Here is a 17,586-nt window from a genome sequence, read left to right on the forward strand (position 1 = left end):
ATTTGCCAAAGTGGGAGATAAGGCAAGTAGGCCAAAGCCTAAGGGTCATGTGACCTGGCTATGAGAATAAAAGATAAATCAGGCCATCTAGGAGCACGTTCCCTGTGACGTTTCTCTCAGAAGGCGGTCTTTATTCCATCTCCCTACAGTAAGTGTTTTGAAGGTAGATTCTGTGTCATGTTCTTGTATCCTTGGTGACTAGCACAGCACATAGTCTCATTAAATAAATGCTAGTTGGTTAATAAGGGAGCCCTTTCACCCTAGGTTCCAGAAGTAATAACAGCAGCTGATTGAGCACCATTTCATATCTAATGTCAGGACACTTAGAGACTACCAGAAGTGATCCATGGTTACCAGCTGGCGTAATCCTTTCTCAACTAGGAGGTCACAGTGATGTCATAAGGCTCAAAAGTTTTTGTGAGGATTAATTGAAAAATGTATCACAAAGTTGAAGAGGGCAAGAGAGGTAGGGAGAGTCGGACCTGAGATATCTTTCCACTCTGGGGCCTGCTGCCGCTAGAATCTTGAAGGAGCCATGTAACTTGTCTGAGCCCCTGTCCCCATCTGAACAGTGAGGTGGACTGTGTCTGTCCTGCTTCCCCCACAGAGACCCATTTGCAATGATAAAGGATATGATAAAAAAAGACAAAGAGTCCTACAAATGTAAGGAATTTAGTGGAAAAGAACATGGACTGAAATGTACAAAACCTGGCTCTGACCTATATTAGCTCTGTAGCTGGTACTACTGAAACCGTTTCTTCCTATGTAAAATCAAAGTTCGATTAGTTTATTTTTTATGCCTTTTGTGTTAATAGAGATGAGTTTGTAGAAATTCTCTTGATGTGCATAGAGTTTTAAAATAATCCTGTGTCTATCATTTTAGGCTTTATGAATTCTAAGAAAATGTTGCACTAAAACTTTTGCCCATCTTCTGAATAATGTCTGAATTTGCAGAATTCAATGTGTTTTCCTGTATCTAAAGAATTTGGCTGTACTTAGTAACACTTCAAGCTTTTATCAGTGCCCTCACTTCACTGCTAATGAGTTCTCCTCTCTTCTGTTATCCATTTTGGTGAGATGGGAGGGTGGGATAGCTGGAGGACCAACCTGTCTGTTTCAGTTTTACCTGGGTTTGCCCCGCACATCAATGGATTAATCTAGTATAGGCATTCATAGGAATAAACATGCTCACTTGAGACAAGAATTTCTAGACTCTGTAACCATGACAACCATCTCCAGGCTCTTCATTTTGTAAATGTCACACCTGTAGTATTTGCAAGGGCCTTGGAGTTCTTCCCATCTAGCCCTCTTGTTTCTCGTATGGGAAGCAGGGGCCCAGAGAAGCAGCTTGCTGTTGGCCACAGTGACCTGAACAAAGAAAATCCAAAGTCCCAACAGGCTGCATACCATATACTTGGTAGCTGAAGGGAGTTAACCACTGAGAAATCAAATCCGGCATGTCCCCACAGTTGCAGTGTTCATCGTAAAATCTGCCCTTTTGATTTCTTGCTACTTTTCAAATAGAAGCAGAGGTGTTTATTTTATTTCAGGTGTGACATTTTGCAGTATTTAGCACTGTCGACTAAGAAGTGGAGTTGTGGTAATTATATTTGAGTTCTTCAGATCATTCTTGCTTAGTCTGGGCTAACTTTAGATGGCTTATTCTATGCTAGCCACTGTGCTAAAAGCTTTACATGGGTTATCTCATTTAATCTTTCCAATAAAGAAGGTTATGACCTGTGAGGAACTGCACTGTGCAGGTGAGCAAAATGAAGGTAATAGAGGTTCAGTGATTTTCCAACATCATGGAACTCATTCATGGGAAGCCAAAGATAAATTCAGCCTAGCTTCACACTTGGGCCATGGGAGAAAGATCAAGGAGTCCTTTTCCTTGTCAGTAACAATTCCAGATACTTGAGAATCACCTAGGCACATGGATTTGCTGGTCTTATCCTGTTCATTTGCCAAAGTGGGAGAGAAGATCTCCTTGGAAGATAACTCCTGATAGCCAGAGATGTGTGCATGTGTACGTGGATATATTTATATATATAATGTAGCATGTCTAAGATTCAAGTATTTTGCTATCTTTAGTTTATGAGTCTATATTGGTGGGGGGAGACTAGCACTGACACTAATTAGAAGGGGAAACAGTCCTCCTCTATCCTCATAGCATCTTGCATCTAGCAGCTCTTCAATAAATGCCTATCGAATTAATCCTTATTCTCTGTGGAAAATGGCACTGGAACAAGGACCAGAAGATGTAGGTTCTGGTCATGGTTTTAACAGCAATTCACTGTTAACAACTAAGCCAGGTCAGTTTTCAGCTACGTGCCCTTGTTTTCCACATCTTCAAGGGAGTCCAGAAATGGAAGGATTGATGCTTCTACAGCAGTAGTGTGTTCACTCTCGGGCTCACAGCTGGAGTGTCCGTATACTTGGTCATTTTAGCATGTCAGGCTGGGTGCCTGGCATTGTCACATCCTGAGAGATTCATCCAGACTAGGGCACTGGGTAAGCTCAGACCTCATCAGCCAGGTACAAGGGAGTTGCCATGAGTTTGGAGCAGCGCTTGCCAGATACTCTGTTGCTCTCAGCAACTCCTAATGGTAGGTAGGTTCAGCGCTGTACCACTAGGGCTATGGCGAGAAATGGAGAGAGCCTGGACTGCCTGTTTTGGGTCTCATAAAAGAATGACAGCTGCACAGAGAGTCTTTCCTCTGTAGAGACTGTTAGAGCCTGGGAGCACCTATGAAACAATGAGGGCACAAGGAGCAAGAGCCACATTGACAAGACTGCAGGCATGTCCAGATTGGAAGTGGCAAATTAAGAGAAATGATGTGAGTGGGGCAGAATCAAATTTAAAAACAGTTTCAAGATCACCCCTCAGAACTGAGAGCAGTAGCAGTGTAGACTAAAGGGACTTAAACATAATAGGAGGACCGAGAACATCCAGGAGAGGAGCACTCCCTCCATCCTTCCCCTGTGCCCCTACTAGCTGACTGAAAACCAAGGAAATGCAGGTTACAAACCCAAGGGAGCTGAGCTTTGTGAGGGGTCATGACCTCCAAGGTGCATGTTTCTATCCTTCCACCCACTGACTCACTTTTTCTGAGAAGAAAACCTTAGACTTTTATTAGATCATAATAATAGTAGACATTTGCCATCTTCCTTGCACAATTCTGAATCCAAAATGCTCTGAAAACAGTTTGTTGAAAATAATTTTGTGGCAAACTAATTTGGTGGTAAACCTGACCAAAACAGACAGGGTGCTACTTAGAGTCTCTATTCTATACCACACTTAGTGGGAAATACGTATGTTTGATGGCAAAAATACTCCTGTATTTGATCACGGAGTGCCTCCACGGACCAAGGTGTGGGTAATAGGCAATTTATGGAAAACGCATCTTGCTTCCTTTCTGAAATTGGAAGAATTCTGAATTCCAAAAACATCTGAGCCCGGAGGAGAGACTGCAACCCGTAAATTGTTTTCTGTAAATCTTGGTGCATTCCTTTATCCCTTAAGGAAATGAATGTTTCCTTTGCTCCTCTCACCCTCACGGAGAAAACGAAGTGGGGGGAGGGGAGAAGCAAAACAAATGTAATTGGTGGCTCTCGGGCTGCAGCTAAGGCTTTTGGGGGGTCAGGGTCCTCAGTAGGAGTCGACTTTTGGAGGACAGAAATCTGGATCTGTACCTTGCCTGAAATTTCAAAAAAAAAAAAAAAAAAAAAATCACCGATGTCGCTGCGGCGCTGCAGCATCCAGGTCCTCCGTCCGGCAGCTGCGGGAGCTGTGCGGGAGCTGCTCGGCCTCCGGTGCGTGCGACTCGCGGGACCGTAGCGCCATCTACCCTCCAGCTTCGGGACCGGATCCTCGCACGGCCGCGGGCCCGCCTGCCTGCGGAACCGTGCGGCCCCGCGAGGCGCTCTGCTCGGAAAACAGGCCCTCGCCACCCAAACCCTAAAGGAGGGGCTGCAGAGAGGGCTAGGAAAACGTGTCTTCTTTTCGTTAGCCCCGAACAATTGAGTTCGTAACCTAATCCGTTAGGGAGCGTGGGCCAGAGACCCCGTGTTTCATTAGTGTGCACCTAGTGAGTCATTTTACACACTAGACATTTTAATTTACAACCTGCTGCATTGCAGCACTTTTCTGGGCCTTCTGCTATGTGATAAGGTATTCTTCTAGCCGCCATGGCTTCAAAAATACAGATACCCTTTCTTAGTTCAGATTGTTTTCTTTCTTTTCAATTTTCAGTTGCAAATCAAACATGCAGTTACAGAAGCAGAGATTCAAAAATTGAAGACCAAGGTAAGCACCATTAAATGGTGTTTGAATTGTACTTTTTAAACTTTGGGTACGATGAATAAATTCAACCCGAGGACTAAAGGATTTGCTCCTGCGCATTTGAAAGAGTACAAATGTGAGAGGTTCATTTCCACCGTTAGATATGTAGACAGACCTGCCAGGGAGAGCATTTACCCCTGGGGGGTAAGCACCACCATATTCCTTCAGTGAAATAGCACAGTGTTTTAAAAATACATATTTACATATCTACACATATGTGGCCAGTTCCCTCTGAGATTTCCTCAAAAATTAATTATTGTTAATGGTTCTAGCATCCGAATTATGTTTCGACCACTAATTACGCTGTTCTTATTATACAAGCTATTATGCTGCATCTCTTTCTATTTATCTTATTTTAAGTAGGTTTAATCATTTACTTATTTTTAACATATTCATCAGAAACAATGTAAAAAAAGAAACAATGTATTTTAATGTAGCACATGAATACTTTTTCATAGAAAAAATCCAATTTCTAATAATTAAATATTATGAAATTTACTATAATATGTGAATAATTGATTTTAGGTGTCAGTATGCTACTGGAAATTTTTAGACAAGTTTAGTATGCATTATTTAAATTTGTGGAAAAAAAACAGGTCTTGATAAATCAAGGGAGTATGTATTTTTAGGTTATATATGAAATAATACAAGATTCAAAAGGGCATGTTTAGTTGGTAAATTATAAGGTACTTGTATAAATTCCTACAGTTGTATCTAGTTTTATCAAATATGTAATTTCAAGGATTTAAAAATATTTTCTGAATTATTTTAAAATAATATTCTTTATTGTTTTTGTGGTCTTTTAAAAACTAAGACATAATTTCTCTCCCACCATTAATGATCTGTTTTCCTGTTCCCATTGAACACTTATTTTGGGTTTTCCATGTGTTTTAAATGGAGATAAATTAACAGGGCTATTTTGGTTAAATGGTATTCTCAGCTAATAACTCTGTAGCTCTTTAGTCAAAACATGTCTATACATCATTCATGGTGTCAGCCAAGCTCTGTGAATAATCATTTTTAAATTAGTAGTGGTTGGTAAATAAACAACTTGAATACAAAACATTGCTTAATAAAAGATGCAGTAAAAACCTAGTCCTGTTTCAAATTGCTTTTGTTTCTTAGCACAGAATGGAAGAATAGATTTTTTTAATTGTTCGTTATAACCAGGGAGAAAGATTCCCCTGTGGATTGCAAGTGCTTTAACAAAGCTAATGTGTTAGACCAAAAGCATTTAATGTAGAAAATCCTATAAATTAGTATTTTGTATTTTTCTCTTTATTATATTGGCATGTAGTATCTATAGTAGCTTACTTTACTGTGACTCTTTATATCCGTGTTCATAATAGAATTCCTAACTTTGGAATTTTTTTTTTTTTACTTTGTAATCTGTTTTGTCAATGTATTTAGTTTAAAATATACATTAAAAGATTATATATTTATTTGCTGAATGTGGTATGGTTTGGGGATGTCTTCGATTTTGAAAATTGTTAGTTTATAATGACTCTGCATCCTTTTGAACTTGAAAGGAAACATGTGAATTAGATGAAGCCCTAGTTTAAAGGTCTCTTATTGTGAATAGATGACCTTTGACTCTTCACCTAAAGGATCAGCCTTGAATTTCTGTAGAAATAAGGGGGTTGGACTAGTTTACCATCTTTTCCTAAGAGTCCCTGGAAGCAGAAACACAGGTAACTGCCTTTCTGTTTCATTGGAGGGATTTACAATAAGTCAGCAGTAATTTATATTTTTACTTACACTGTCTTTTATACTTTTATGCAAATTGAAGTTTATGAGGCTCTGGAAATTCAGAACACTGCCAGCAAAATAATGAACTACAGACTATGTTCGTGTCAATTGAAATAAAGAATGTAATCATATTATTAAAAGGGATAAAAAAACAAAGTAAAAATAACCAGCATTTATCAGAGGATGCTCAAAGAGCTGTTCCAAGCATGCTGTTGTGTTATATCACAAATCTGTCTTATTGATAATATACTTGAGTCTTAGAGAGCTCCAGTTATTTGCCCACATTTTAAAGGCCAGTGATGGCAGAGCTAGGATTCAACTCTAAACTGAATGACTCCAGATGCCCTCTGAACTATTAAGCCAGACTGTTTCTGCCCCTCTCTTCTTTCCAGTGTATCTCTCCCCCGTCACTTTTCAGTTACATCTACATCTAAGTATATGTAGGATAAAAATCTAAAAGAAGGTACATTGAAGTTCATTGGGTATAATCCAGTCAAACTCTAAAACAGTATGTCCTGCTCACAGAATTTCAAACAACATGGTGTGATGGGAAGATCATGGGAGTTGAAATCAGATCCAGGTTTTATTATTTATCAGATGTGTGACCTTGGTTGGACAAAGCATTTCACTTTTCTAGGCTTCCATTTTTTAATCTCTGAAATGCTGAAAATGAGACTTGCTCTTCTCATCTCAAGGTTCTAGATGATTAAGTATATGTGACAGTGAAACTTAATTTAAAACATGCTTTTAAAAACATAGTGGATTTTTGCTGCAGAATACCCAGATTATCCTTGCCTTGACATTTGCTTTATCCAGCTGCAAGCAGCAGAAAATGAGAAAGTGAGGTGGGAACTAGAAAAAACCCAACTCCAACAGAATATAGAAGAGAATAAAGAGAGAATGCTGAAGTTGGAGAGCTACTGGATTGAGGCTCAGACCTTATGCCACACAGTGAATGAGCATCTCAAGGAGACTCAAAGCCAGTATCAGGCCTTGGAGAAGAAATATAACAAGGCAAAGAAATTGATCAAGGATTTTCAACAAAAGTAAGCAGCTCCTAATGACTAAAGAATGGTTATGTGTGTCTAAAGAAGGCTTCTATCCAGTGATTTTGTAACAATGAACAGAATAGAAAAGATAATCTTGATTATCCCTTTTTAGCAGAGTTATAAGGCATAGACTTTAAGTTTTAGAGATCCCTTCTGTTATTTTTTCATGTGAGATTATATTCTGTTTATTTTATGATTTTTTTTGGCTGTCAGTGACCCCCTGATTTCTTTTTGATAGTTAGCAAGTCCTGGTAACTATGAAAACGCTTGAATCTCTGTCCTTTTGGAAACAACTCTGTGACTAGGAAGCATGAAGCCCAGTTGAAGTCAGCAGAATGACTGAACATACAAAGTAACAACTGGGCCCTTGATGAGACTGCTTCTGTCTCTGTACTTAGAATCAAGAACTGCAAAATTTTCCCACTTCAGATAGTGTAAATATTGATTAGCAAGACCTCCTGCCCTGCCATTTTCCCTTGCTCAGCTGTTGAGAGAATCACAAGAGCCTCAGTTGCCTGCAGTGAGAGTCCAGTGCCACACTCTGCTTTTGAATCTCATCAGCTCTTTCCAAACGAATGCTGCTTTGCTTCCCTCTGTTGGATTTTAGTGTAATTTCAGGGAGATAGTTACTGGATTTTTTCATCAGTTAGTTCTGACCAGCCAGAACAATAAAAAGTCATGCCAGGACCTCTTCTGGTCTTCCATGCCAAGCTGTAGAGACTAAGCATATGTGTAAGAGTCACAATATCTCTGTTATTTCCTATCACAGAAAGAATGTTTAATATTTAAAGAAGACTGCTTTAGATTATTTATTGTAAAAAAAAAAGGGGAAATAACTCTTTGTGGTCATGGATTCAGTACATCACTGTTTTAACTCTTCCTGCCAAAAATGTCATACTTCATTGTATTTCATGTGATAACTTTATAGTAAATGTTGCCAAATTTGCAGGTTGTATTCCAGGCTCTCAAAATGGAGATATTTTCTCCTTCTCCCCATATTATCCTCAGGTGTGTAAGTGAAGGCTCCCTCTCAGTGTTTCTTACCTGCCAGCCCTTTGCCACATCATTCGTAGAAAGCAAGTTATAATTATCTTCTGTAAACTCTTACCATCCAGTCCCAGCAGTTTATGAAGTATGACTTTGTAAACGTGGAATTATAACTACCTGACATGTAATCATCTCCACTAAATTACCCAAGTGGGCCATTAGTTCAGTAGCTTCTCTCTAAATCTGTATGGGTACCCTAGAATCAGGAGTTACAAATGACAATCACAGTAAGCAGAGTCAAAGCATTCTTCTTTATGATCCGTTTCAATGTTTTATTTGCTTTCATTACTAGATCCCTTTTTTTCTAACCATGATTGAGTCTCGTTTATTTAAATAGCTGCCCAGTTATTTGTCCCACTGTGCAGTTTATTGTTCAGTTAAGAACTTTCACATATTTCCTCATTTATGGAGTCTTTGATGCCATCAGATCTTTTATTTTCTTCTTAAGAGAACTTGATTTCATCAAAAGACAGGAAGCAGAAAGAAAGAAAATAGAAGATTTGGAAAAAGCTCATCTTGTGGAAGTCCAGGGTCTGCAAGTACGGGTGAGTTACGTGCTCAAAACCACTAAGTGATAGGATGGTTTTGCTGAGTACTGAGTACTAAGACCAGTGCTGCCTTAGAGTTTTATGGATGGATTTTTTTTCCTCCTTAGATTAGAGATTTGGAAGCTGAAGTATTCAGACTATTGAAGCAAAATGGGACTCAAGTTAACAATAACAACAACATCTTTGAGAGAAGAACGTCCCTTGGTGAAGTCTCTAAAGGAGACACCATGGAGAACTTGGATGTCAAGCAGACATCTTGTCAAGATGGCCTTAGTCAAGGTTTGTTTAAGCTAACCGCAAAAATGTTTTTTAATGACTATAAAACTCAGCCTTAAAATTTTCTTTTTCTTTCCCAGAGACTTAAAAGTTGAAAAAAACCTTCCTGCCATGAGAAAGACAAAAAGGCTTATCAAAATAAGAACCTGTCACTTGGTTCTTTTTTTTTTTTTTTAATCAAAAAATCAATGCTTTGATGTATGGAAATAACAGAATTGCAACTTAAACTACTTAATTTTAAGCCACCATAAAATTGATAGACTTAATAAACTACCTTTAAAAATTAAAAAAAAAATAAACTACCTTAAAAAAAACTACCTTAAAATGATAATTCATCCCATCTAAGGTGAGCTAGTGTTTATGTATTAAAAAGTAAGACTTAGAATTTTTAAGTCATTAGAATGAAGATCTTTTTCTTAACATTAGAAGCTAACTACCTACCTCTAGCACTTGGAATTCATTAAGAAGTTCTGTTAGTTTTATGCTTTTATCTTGGTGTCCTCTGTATACTTCTCATTCTTTCCTGTCAAAGAGCAAATAAAATCAAGACACCTGGCTGGCTCAGATGGTTAAGTGTCTGCCTTTGGCTCAGGTCATGATCCGGAGTCCTGGGATCAAGCCCCACATCGGGCTCCTTGATCTGCTTCTCACTCACCCTCTGCCTGTCCCTCCCTCTGCCTGTGCTCTCTCTCTCTCTCAAATAAGTAAATAAAATCTTTAAAAAAGGAAAAGCAAGTAAAATCAAAACACTGGAAACATTTGCTGTTATGTTTGTCTTATTTATGCACCAACCATAAAATGGTCATTTATTTTCTTGCACAGACATCCATAAATAGGTTGTGTGTATGTGAATGTGAAGAAATGTTTTCATATCTATAATATATTATTAAATTAGAAAATGTATAATAATTTATAAAAATAAGTATACAGGGAGATATGAAACCTTTGGTTTCATCTTTTAAAGTTTTTACCTAATAATCCTTGGAAAAAAGCGAAAGTAAAAGAATGTTGTGAATCAGCACTGTCATGATAGGACAGACAGCTCACAGGCAGAGCGATTTGACATGCAGTTAAAACTGTTCACTAATGAGCTATTTAATTCTTTGATGATCTTTCTCACATACTAAAATGTCTCCGAGACTTTTCTGATACACAAGTGTTTATATCATATCATTAACTTTTAGAACTACACTCTTAGCTATTAAAAATTAAAAGTATTGGAAATCTTCATTTAAAATTAAAGTGAGATCTAGAGATTTGAGACCATTTACTACATTTTTATTTTACATTATTACGGGCTTTCCCGTAATAAAATATAATGTGTAAATAATGCCTCTTGGGCAGCTTAAATAGGAATATTTAGCACCAGCATTACCACTAACTGAAGAGCTGTGTGTCTTCAGGAAGGTCATTCGGCATCTCTGGATTGGCTTTACTATGTATAATATAAAAATAGTAACACTTCAGTTTTCTCCATACTAACAGGTATTTTGAGGTTATATGCATTTGTCTCTGAGGTGAATAAAAGCTTTTATAAGATTGTAACTTTTATATCTGGAACTCTGTAACATTGATTTCTAAAGAAAAATGTCAGAAAAAAACAATGTTTTTTTTTTTCACCTTTTCGAATATTTTAATTCCATTAAATTAATTGTAGTTTATAATAAATATGTGTTTCTGCCATGATAGGCACAAAGTATGATCAGTAACCAATAGCTTTCCAATGTTCATTTCATTTCTGTTCATTTATTTCAATTTAGAAATCAGTATCTTGTCAAACATCTAATTAATGGTATTTATTAAATTATGTGAGTACAGAAGATCAACAAACTCTACTATTAACATGCTGATTTGGATCAAAACCTTATATTTCTTCTGAACCCTTTTCCTATTCTACACCCTCCATTTTGCCACATAATTATCAGTTTCCCTAGCAACACTGTGGGTTCACAGTGAGATGCAGAGACTACTAATTCTTACTGAAACCAATCCATGTTTGTGCAGTAGAGGTGGAATCCGTCATCTTAGACATTAGTAGCATACATATCAAGCGGTGCTCTTCCAGTTTTGCTGCCGAGGACAGTCAGTGATAAATCTCCTTGAATTTCAATTGCTTGATCACATAAACTAAAATGGCTTGGTCAGTAGCTAGATAGGAATGCTCTGGAAAGCACTTTTCTAAATTGATCCTTTGCTTCCGTTGCTAGGGAACGCTGAAGTCCTAGAGGTTTAGAAAAGGAAGTAAAACTGCGGACCAGACACAGGCCAGTCAGCACTTAAAGATCTCCCCCCCCCCCGGCCCCCCACCCACACCTTTTTTGCAACAGGATGGGTAAGGCAACTACCCGTCAGTTTTGCTAGTTTCTGCCCCCTAGATGCAGTGCTCTTTCTCCCCACTTCCTGGGGACTGTCCAATTCTGACTTGCTTTCTGAGCACTGGAGTGTTTTATTGATAGGATGAGTGCTTTAGCATAACTTTAGGCCTTGAGGCAACTCAGTGAAGCAAAAGGATGATCAATTAAAGTCCGTGAAAAACTATGTTAGAGTGAAATAGTGAAAGAAAGACAATGGAAGGAGACAAAATGAAGGAGGCAGAAAGGGAGGAGGAGGAAAGGAAGAGCACACAAGGGGTCGTTTCTTTGCAGAATCAGCTTCCCAACTGAGGAGGGATTAATTACGTGACTCTCAGTATTGAATTATTGTAAGTTTTCAGAGTGATAAAATCATTTTTCAAACTAAGCAGAAATTTCCTATCACAACAATTCTATTTGAACACTATTTGTGTGGTTTTCTCTATAAACCAAGCCTACTCAACTATCTCATTAAAATGTTGATATATTATACAAATTCATTACTTAATATGCTCTAATACATTTTCTTACCATAATACATAAATCAAATATAACAATTTTTTTCACCAGGAGCCATGACAAACCCTTTTTAGGGATTATTACTTAATTATTAAGAGTTATTAATTAGCACTTACTTGTTAAATAAAACACATAGTTTTACCTGTGTTCTAGAATGTGAAAAGTAATTATTTTGCCCTCCTGCCGTGTTTTGTGTTTGTCATTTCTTAGTGCCTGAGGTCCATGAACCCTACATGACTAGCAATGTCTGCTACTGCCCAGGTAGTTAAGTCATGATTAGAATAAGAGCAGAGAACAGGTATGTTGGAGAGATCTTGAAAGAAAAGTATTATAGTCTTAGTTTGATAGATTCCCTGGAAAACTCACTTTAACAACATGAGCTTCCTGCACTTCAAATATTCTGGGATCCTTAAGATGATACTGTTTTTGGCTTCAAATAGTTTAAAGTCTCTTGTGAAAGGTTCTGCATGTTCCATAGAGATAATGAAAGAAAAACTAGGACTAATTGGTAGAAGTTACATATGAAAGCAGATTATCATCCTGCCTTAAGAGGTTAGAAGTATGTATGATACCTTTAGAAAAGTATTTTGAACACGGAAAGCCTGGTGGCACACTGACTTGTAAGAGGAAGGATGGCTCCTAGGTAGGAAGAACAGTGTTTGTCCCTGCCATCTATATAAGAAGGCATGCAATTTGTAGGATAAAAGGGGAGGAAGATGAACGGTTTAGTATAAGGCAAATACATAGATGATATAAACATTTTAAGAGATGAGAGGGAGTTTGAAGAAGAGGAAAAAATGAATAAAATTAGAATTATTTTTTTTCTGATTCATAGACCTTATGTTAAAGAATAAGACCTTATGTTAAAGGTATGCTACAGGGTATTCTTGGAGTAAAAGTAGGCTTTGAATGTCTGAGAAGAATTCATAACTATTTCTGTAAGCACTATGACCTATTAATATTTTTGAGGCATAACAGGAGCTGGGTCACTTGTAGGTTTGTAAAGTAGTTCAAGTATCCCCATGAAGTTTGAGTATTACTACTAAATGCTTATTTCTCCTACCCATCAGCTAATAGGCCACTAGTTAGAAAACACTGAATGTTATCTTCCCTAAAGTGTGAACATGAAGGATTATATAAAGCCTTTTTTATTCTTAATTCCTTTAGTTACTTACTACTCCTTGGCTCTAATGAGAACTGAGCCAGAAGAAAAAGAGTGAAGGTGCAAGATGGCAGATTGTAGGAAAGTCTAGATTTTCAGAATAGATTGTATCTGGAATTAATTACTCGAACCTGGGTGTCTTTAAAAAAAAAAGAGAGAGAATATTTCTAAGCTACTTTCCAGGTAATTTAAGGCTATCTTAGAGAAAGGAGCATAAGGATATGAAAATAATACTTTCTTGTTTCCTCTCCTTTCCCTTACACTTTTTCCACAAAATGGTTTGGCTGCTGCAATAAAGCTCTAGATTTCCGGAAAGTAGATCCCTAAGATGGCAGTCTGCATCTGCATCTTGAACCCAGGATGTTTAGTCTGGAAACCTAAGATTTGTGGGCGTATCAGCGGAACTCTGAGCCTGCTTAGATATTCACACCAGCCAATTCTCTGATCAGTTGCTATCCACATGTATTTGCTTGTGACCCTGTTGTTAGCTTATTGGTTTGCATGGAATCTGATTTCTCTGAATTAAATCACTGCTTTGAAATTCACTCTGATTTCAATAAAGTCTTTATCAGGAAGACCAAAGGTAAATAACCAACTGCCATTAAGGGTATATACCTTTTTCACCTATATGTTTTTATCCTTATACTTTATTCACTCATATATTATCTAGAAGCAACTTGGAGAGATGCCTTTATATCACAGGATTGGGCAAACTGATAGCAGCAAGATAAGAAAGATCAATGAAGATGAGGACAGAGTGGAACCAAAAATAATGCTGCAAGTATATATATTATGATTATGGTATTTCTGAGGCAAGGCCTTTATTTTGGCTCTAAGCTTCCTAGTTGCTGAAGGAAAGGGAAACCTTTGTTCGTTACATTATTCACAGTATTCATAAGGAAAAAACAAACTATCTGCTTAAGAGAAGTAGACTATTGGCACAATTAATGTATGATTTAGAGAAAACAGTGATATTAATATTGATAACATCCTTTCAGTAAATCCGCTGATGTTTTTGTTATTAGGACATTTTCACACAATGGCTCTCAGTGTAGACTAATGGCATCACACAAATATATAATGTAGTATTCAATAAAACCAATTTAAATTATTGGGGAGAGGATGGATGAGTCATGATGTACTCAGCTATCTGGTGATCTTATTTGGTGCTCATGTGCTCCTTCATGTATATCAGGTTAAATTTGTTAACCATGTTTGTTCAAAACTTCTAGAATGTGTTAGTGAGAGAGAGGTGTTTAAAAAAAAAGTCTCTATAATTAAGGAGTTATCTGTATCTTCTTTTAATTTTGTCAGTTTTTGCTTGAGGTGATGTTAATAGGTACATATAGGTCAGGATTGTCCTATCTTCTTGGTAAATTAACCTTTGAATCATCAGGGAATGCTTCTATTGTTAATAATTCACTTTAATATCTACTTTGTCTGATATTTTAAGAGCTATATCAGCTTTCTTTTGGTTAGTGTTCATATGGTATATCATTTTGTTTTGCTATGAATTTTCTCTTTTGTAACCAGCATAACCAGGTGTTTATTTTATATTACAGTATCTCAATCTTTTTAGTTTTTTTGCAATTCTTCATTTTTTTTTTAATTTTATTTTATTTATTCATGAGAGACACAGAGAGAGGCGGAGATGCAGGCAGAGGGAGAAGCAGGCCCCATGCAGGGAGCCTGACACGGGACTCAATCCTGGGTCTCCAGGATCACGCCCTGGGCTGAAGGCGGCGCTAAACCACTAAGCCACCCGGGCTGCCCTCAATTCTTCATTTTTAAGATGCATTTAGAAAGTTGTTATTTATTTACTGATATGTTGAGTTTAAATCTAAGCTCTATTTGTTTCTAATCTAACAAAAAAAATCTTTTTTTCTTTTTATCTACTTTCTTGCTTCCTTATAGATTAATCAAGTGGGGATTTTCTTTCTAATCTACTTTTCCCTGTATTTTATTCTTTTTTTTTGGATACCTACAGATATAATCTAGAATATTTGCAGAAAATAATGGACTGAATATTAATATTAGTATTCATTAATATACTTCCCATTTAGCTGCTCCTACCTATCCACAGCTTTATTGGCATGATTAAAAAAATTTTCACAGATGATAACAGAATATATAAATATGAAAAAATATTGGTGGCTATACCTTATAACCAATATTTTAAATTTGAATATTTGATATTTGCCAGCTATATTGCCAGTCCTTCCTTATTTTATTAAAAACAATCCATTTATTGGTTCCATGTGAAATCATATCAATTATTTTTGGGGAGAAATGAGTCCCTACTGCAAGTGGATATAAAAAGAATATCTCGGGACACCTGGGTGGCTCGGTGGTTGAGCATCTGCCTTCGGCTAGGGCATGATTCCCCAGTCCTGGGATTGAGTCCTGAATCAGACTCTGAATGTGGAATCTGCTTCTCCCTCTGCCTATGTCTCTGCCTCTCTCTCTGTCTCTTGTGAATAATTAAAATCTTTAAAAAAAAAAAAAGAATATATTTTTAAAAACAGATTTATTTATTTGAGAGAGGGTGCACACATGCACATGAGCCAGGGGGAGGGCAGAGGGAGAGAGAGAATATCAAGCAGACTCCATGCTGAGTGTGGAGCCTGGTGTGAGGCTCAGTCTCATGACCTTCAGATGATAGCCTGAGACAAAATCAAGAATTGGATGCTTAACCAACTAAGCCATGCTGGTGACCCCCAAAAAATATCTTTCATAGCACCTGGAACTAATATAACGCTGTACATTAATTTTACTAGAATTTTTAAAAGTTCTTCTGTAATTGGAGTATGACCTGTGTCACTGAATAGAGTTAATAAAAATCCTCAAAAAGCTGGGGTTTGGGTTTTTTTTTTTTTTTAATTCTTTTTATACAGGGTGTTGTAGTTCTTAATTTGAGCTTTTAATAAATATTGAGTGGTAATATGTTAGAGGTTATACACCTTGGCAAATGCCTAGAGTATGGTTTTCTGTGTAACTAATGAAGTATAGGTGGAGTTAACACATTTTTATGAGATTTAAGCTGTCTAATGCAGTTGTGTTCTGGAATAACATTCCTCTTCTACTCTAAGGTGAGCAGAGTGAACATCCATTAACTGTCCAGGATTCTCTTCATTAAATAAATAAATAAACAAAACAAAACAAAAAAACTGCTTATTCACAGAGATAAATACTGAATCCAGAAATGCATTTTATATACATTTATGTATATAATGTATGTATCATAACCAACTTGTGTTTATGCAGGGAACGCAAAGTTGGTTTAGCATTCAAAAACTCATATAATTCATACATGAACTAGAGGAGAAATCTATATAATCATCTCTTTAGATGAAGACAAACATTTAATGAAGTTGAACACTTATGCATGATAAAAAGTTTTTAAACTAGAAATACAAAAGTTTATTAAACTAGAACTTTCTGTTTTCGTTTAAATTAGAACATTCTTAACTTGATATGTCAAGCTAACAGAAGTCTATCGAACATTATGTTAAGTGGTGTAATGTTAAAATCAAGAATTTCCTTTAAAATAAGAATTGTTAACATTTCACTACTTAATGTGCTATAACCACTCTATTCAATGTTTTCCTAGAGGTCCTAGCAAGTACCAGACAAGCAAAACAATAAAATAAAAATAAAAAAATAAAGAGAAAAGCAAAATTGTTATTATTCACTGATAATAAAATTGAATATATTAAAAAACCTCAAGAATACAGATTATTAGAATTAATAAGTTTAGCAGGATGGATGTCTCCAAGAATCACTACACATCAGTTAATTCTAACAAACAGAAAATATAATTTTTGTACAAGTGATTTATAGTGATTTATAAAGCAACAGAAAATATAAATAGCCAGTATGAATTTAGCAGAAGCAACTCAAACACCACAGTAAGACATTCAAGAAGACCTATATAAATTGCCAGACTGAGGAAGCCTCAATATTATAAAAATGCCATAATGCCAAATTAACCTATGTATTCCATAGTTCTAATGAGAATTTGAACAGGTCATTTTAGGTTTTTTTTTTTTTTTTTTTTTCTTTTTTAAGAACTTGGCAAGAACTTTCTAAAATGTATGTAGAGGAACAGCTTGGTCCAGAATAGTCAGGATGCACTTGAGCAAGGACAAGGTAAGAGAGCTTGTTCTCTCAGATGCCAAAATTCATTTATAAAGTAATAGTGATAAGATAGTGTAGTGTAGCTCAGCAATTGACAAGTAGACCGGTGCAACAGAGTGAAATCTAGAAACAGACTGACACATTCATGCCAGTTTGAGACTAATACATAACTAACACTGCAGATAGTGGGGAAAGTACGGACTAACAAATGGTGGGGGGAAAATTGACCATATGAAAAAAATGAAATTGGATTTGACCTCATATCATTCATAAAATAGATTCTAAATGGGTTAAAGCCTCAAATATGAAAGGTAATGTTCCTAACTTCTTGAAGAAAATGTAGGAGAATGTTTATATGATTTAAGACACAAAAATTCCAAATCATAAAAAGTTTGTTAAATTTGAC

General features: G+C 36.6%; 1 protein-coding gene across 19 annotated transcripts in view; it reads left to right on the forward strand.

Moving 5' to 3' along the window:
* PPP1R9A (protein phosphatase 1 regulatory subunit 9A) overlaps nucleotides 1-17,586 on the forward strand; it is a 312,061-nt gene that overhangs the window by 247,400 nt on the left and 47,075 nt on the right. For all 19 annotated transcript variants that reach the window (XM_049093580.1, XM_049093583.1, XM_049093584.1 and 16 more), the window contains 4 exons: nucleotides 4,253-4,306; nucleotides 6,908-7,137; nucleotides 8,636-8,732; nucleotides 8,843-9,014. In XM_049093580.1, coding sequence (XP_048949537.1) covers nucleotides 4,253-4,306; nucleotides 6,908-7,137; nucleotides 8,636-8,732; nucleotides 8,843-9,014 — 553 coding nt within the window. The remainder of the gene's footprint in view (nucleotides 1-4,252; nucleotides 4,307-6,907; nucleotides 7,138-8,635; nucleotides 8,733-8,842; nucleotides 9,015-17,586) is intronic.

Source organism: Canis lupus, chromosome 14, assembly GCF_003254725.2.
Source record: "Canis lupus dingo isolate Sandy chromosome 14, ASM325472v2, whole genome shotgun sequence".
Taxonomy (NCBI): domain Eukaryota; kingdom Metazoa; phylum Chordata; class Mammalia; order Carnivora; family Canidae; genus Canis; species Canis lupus.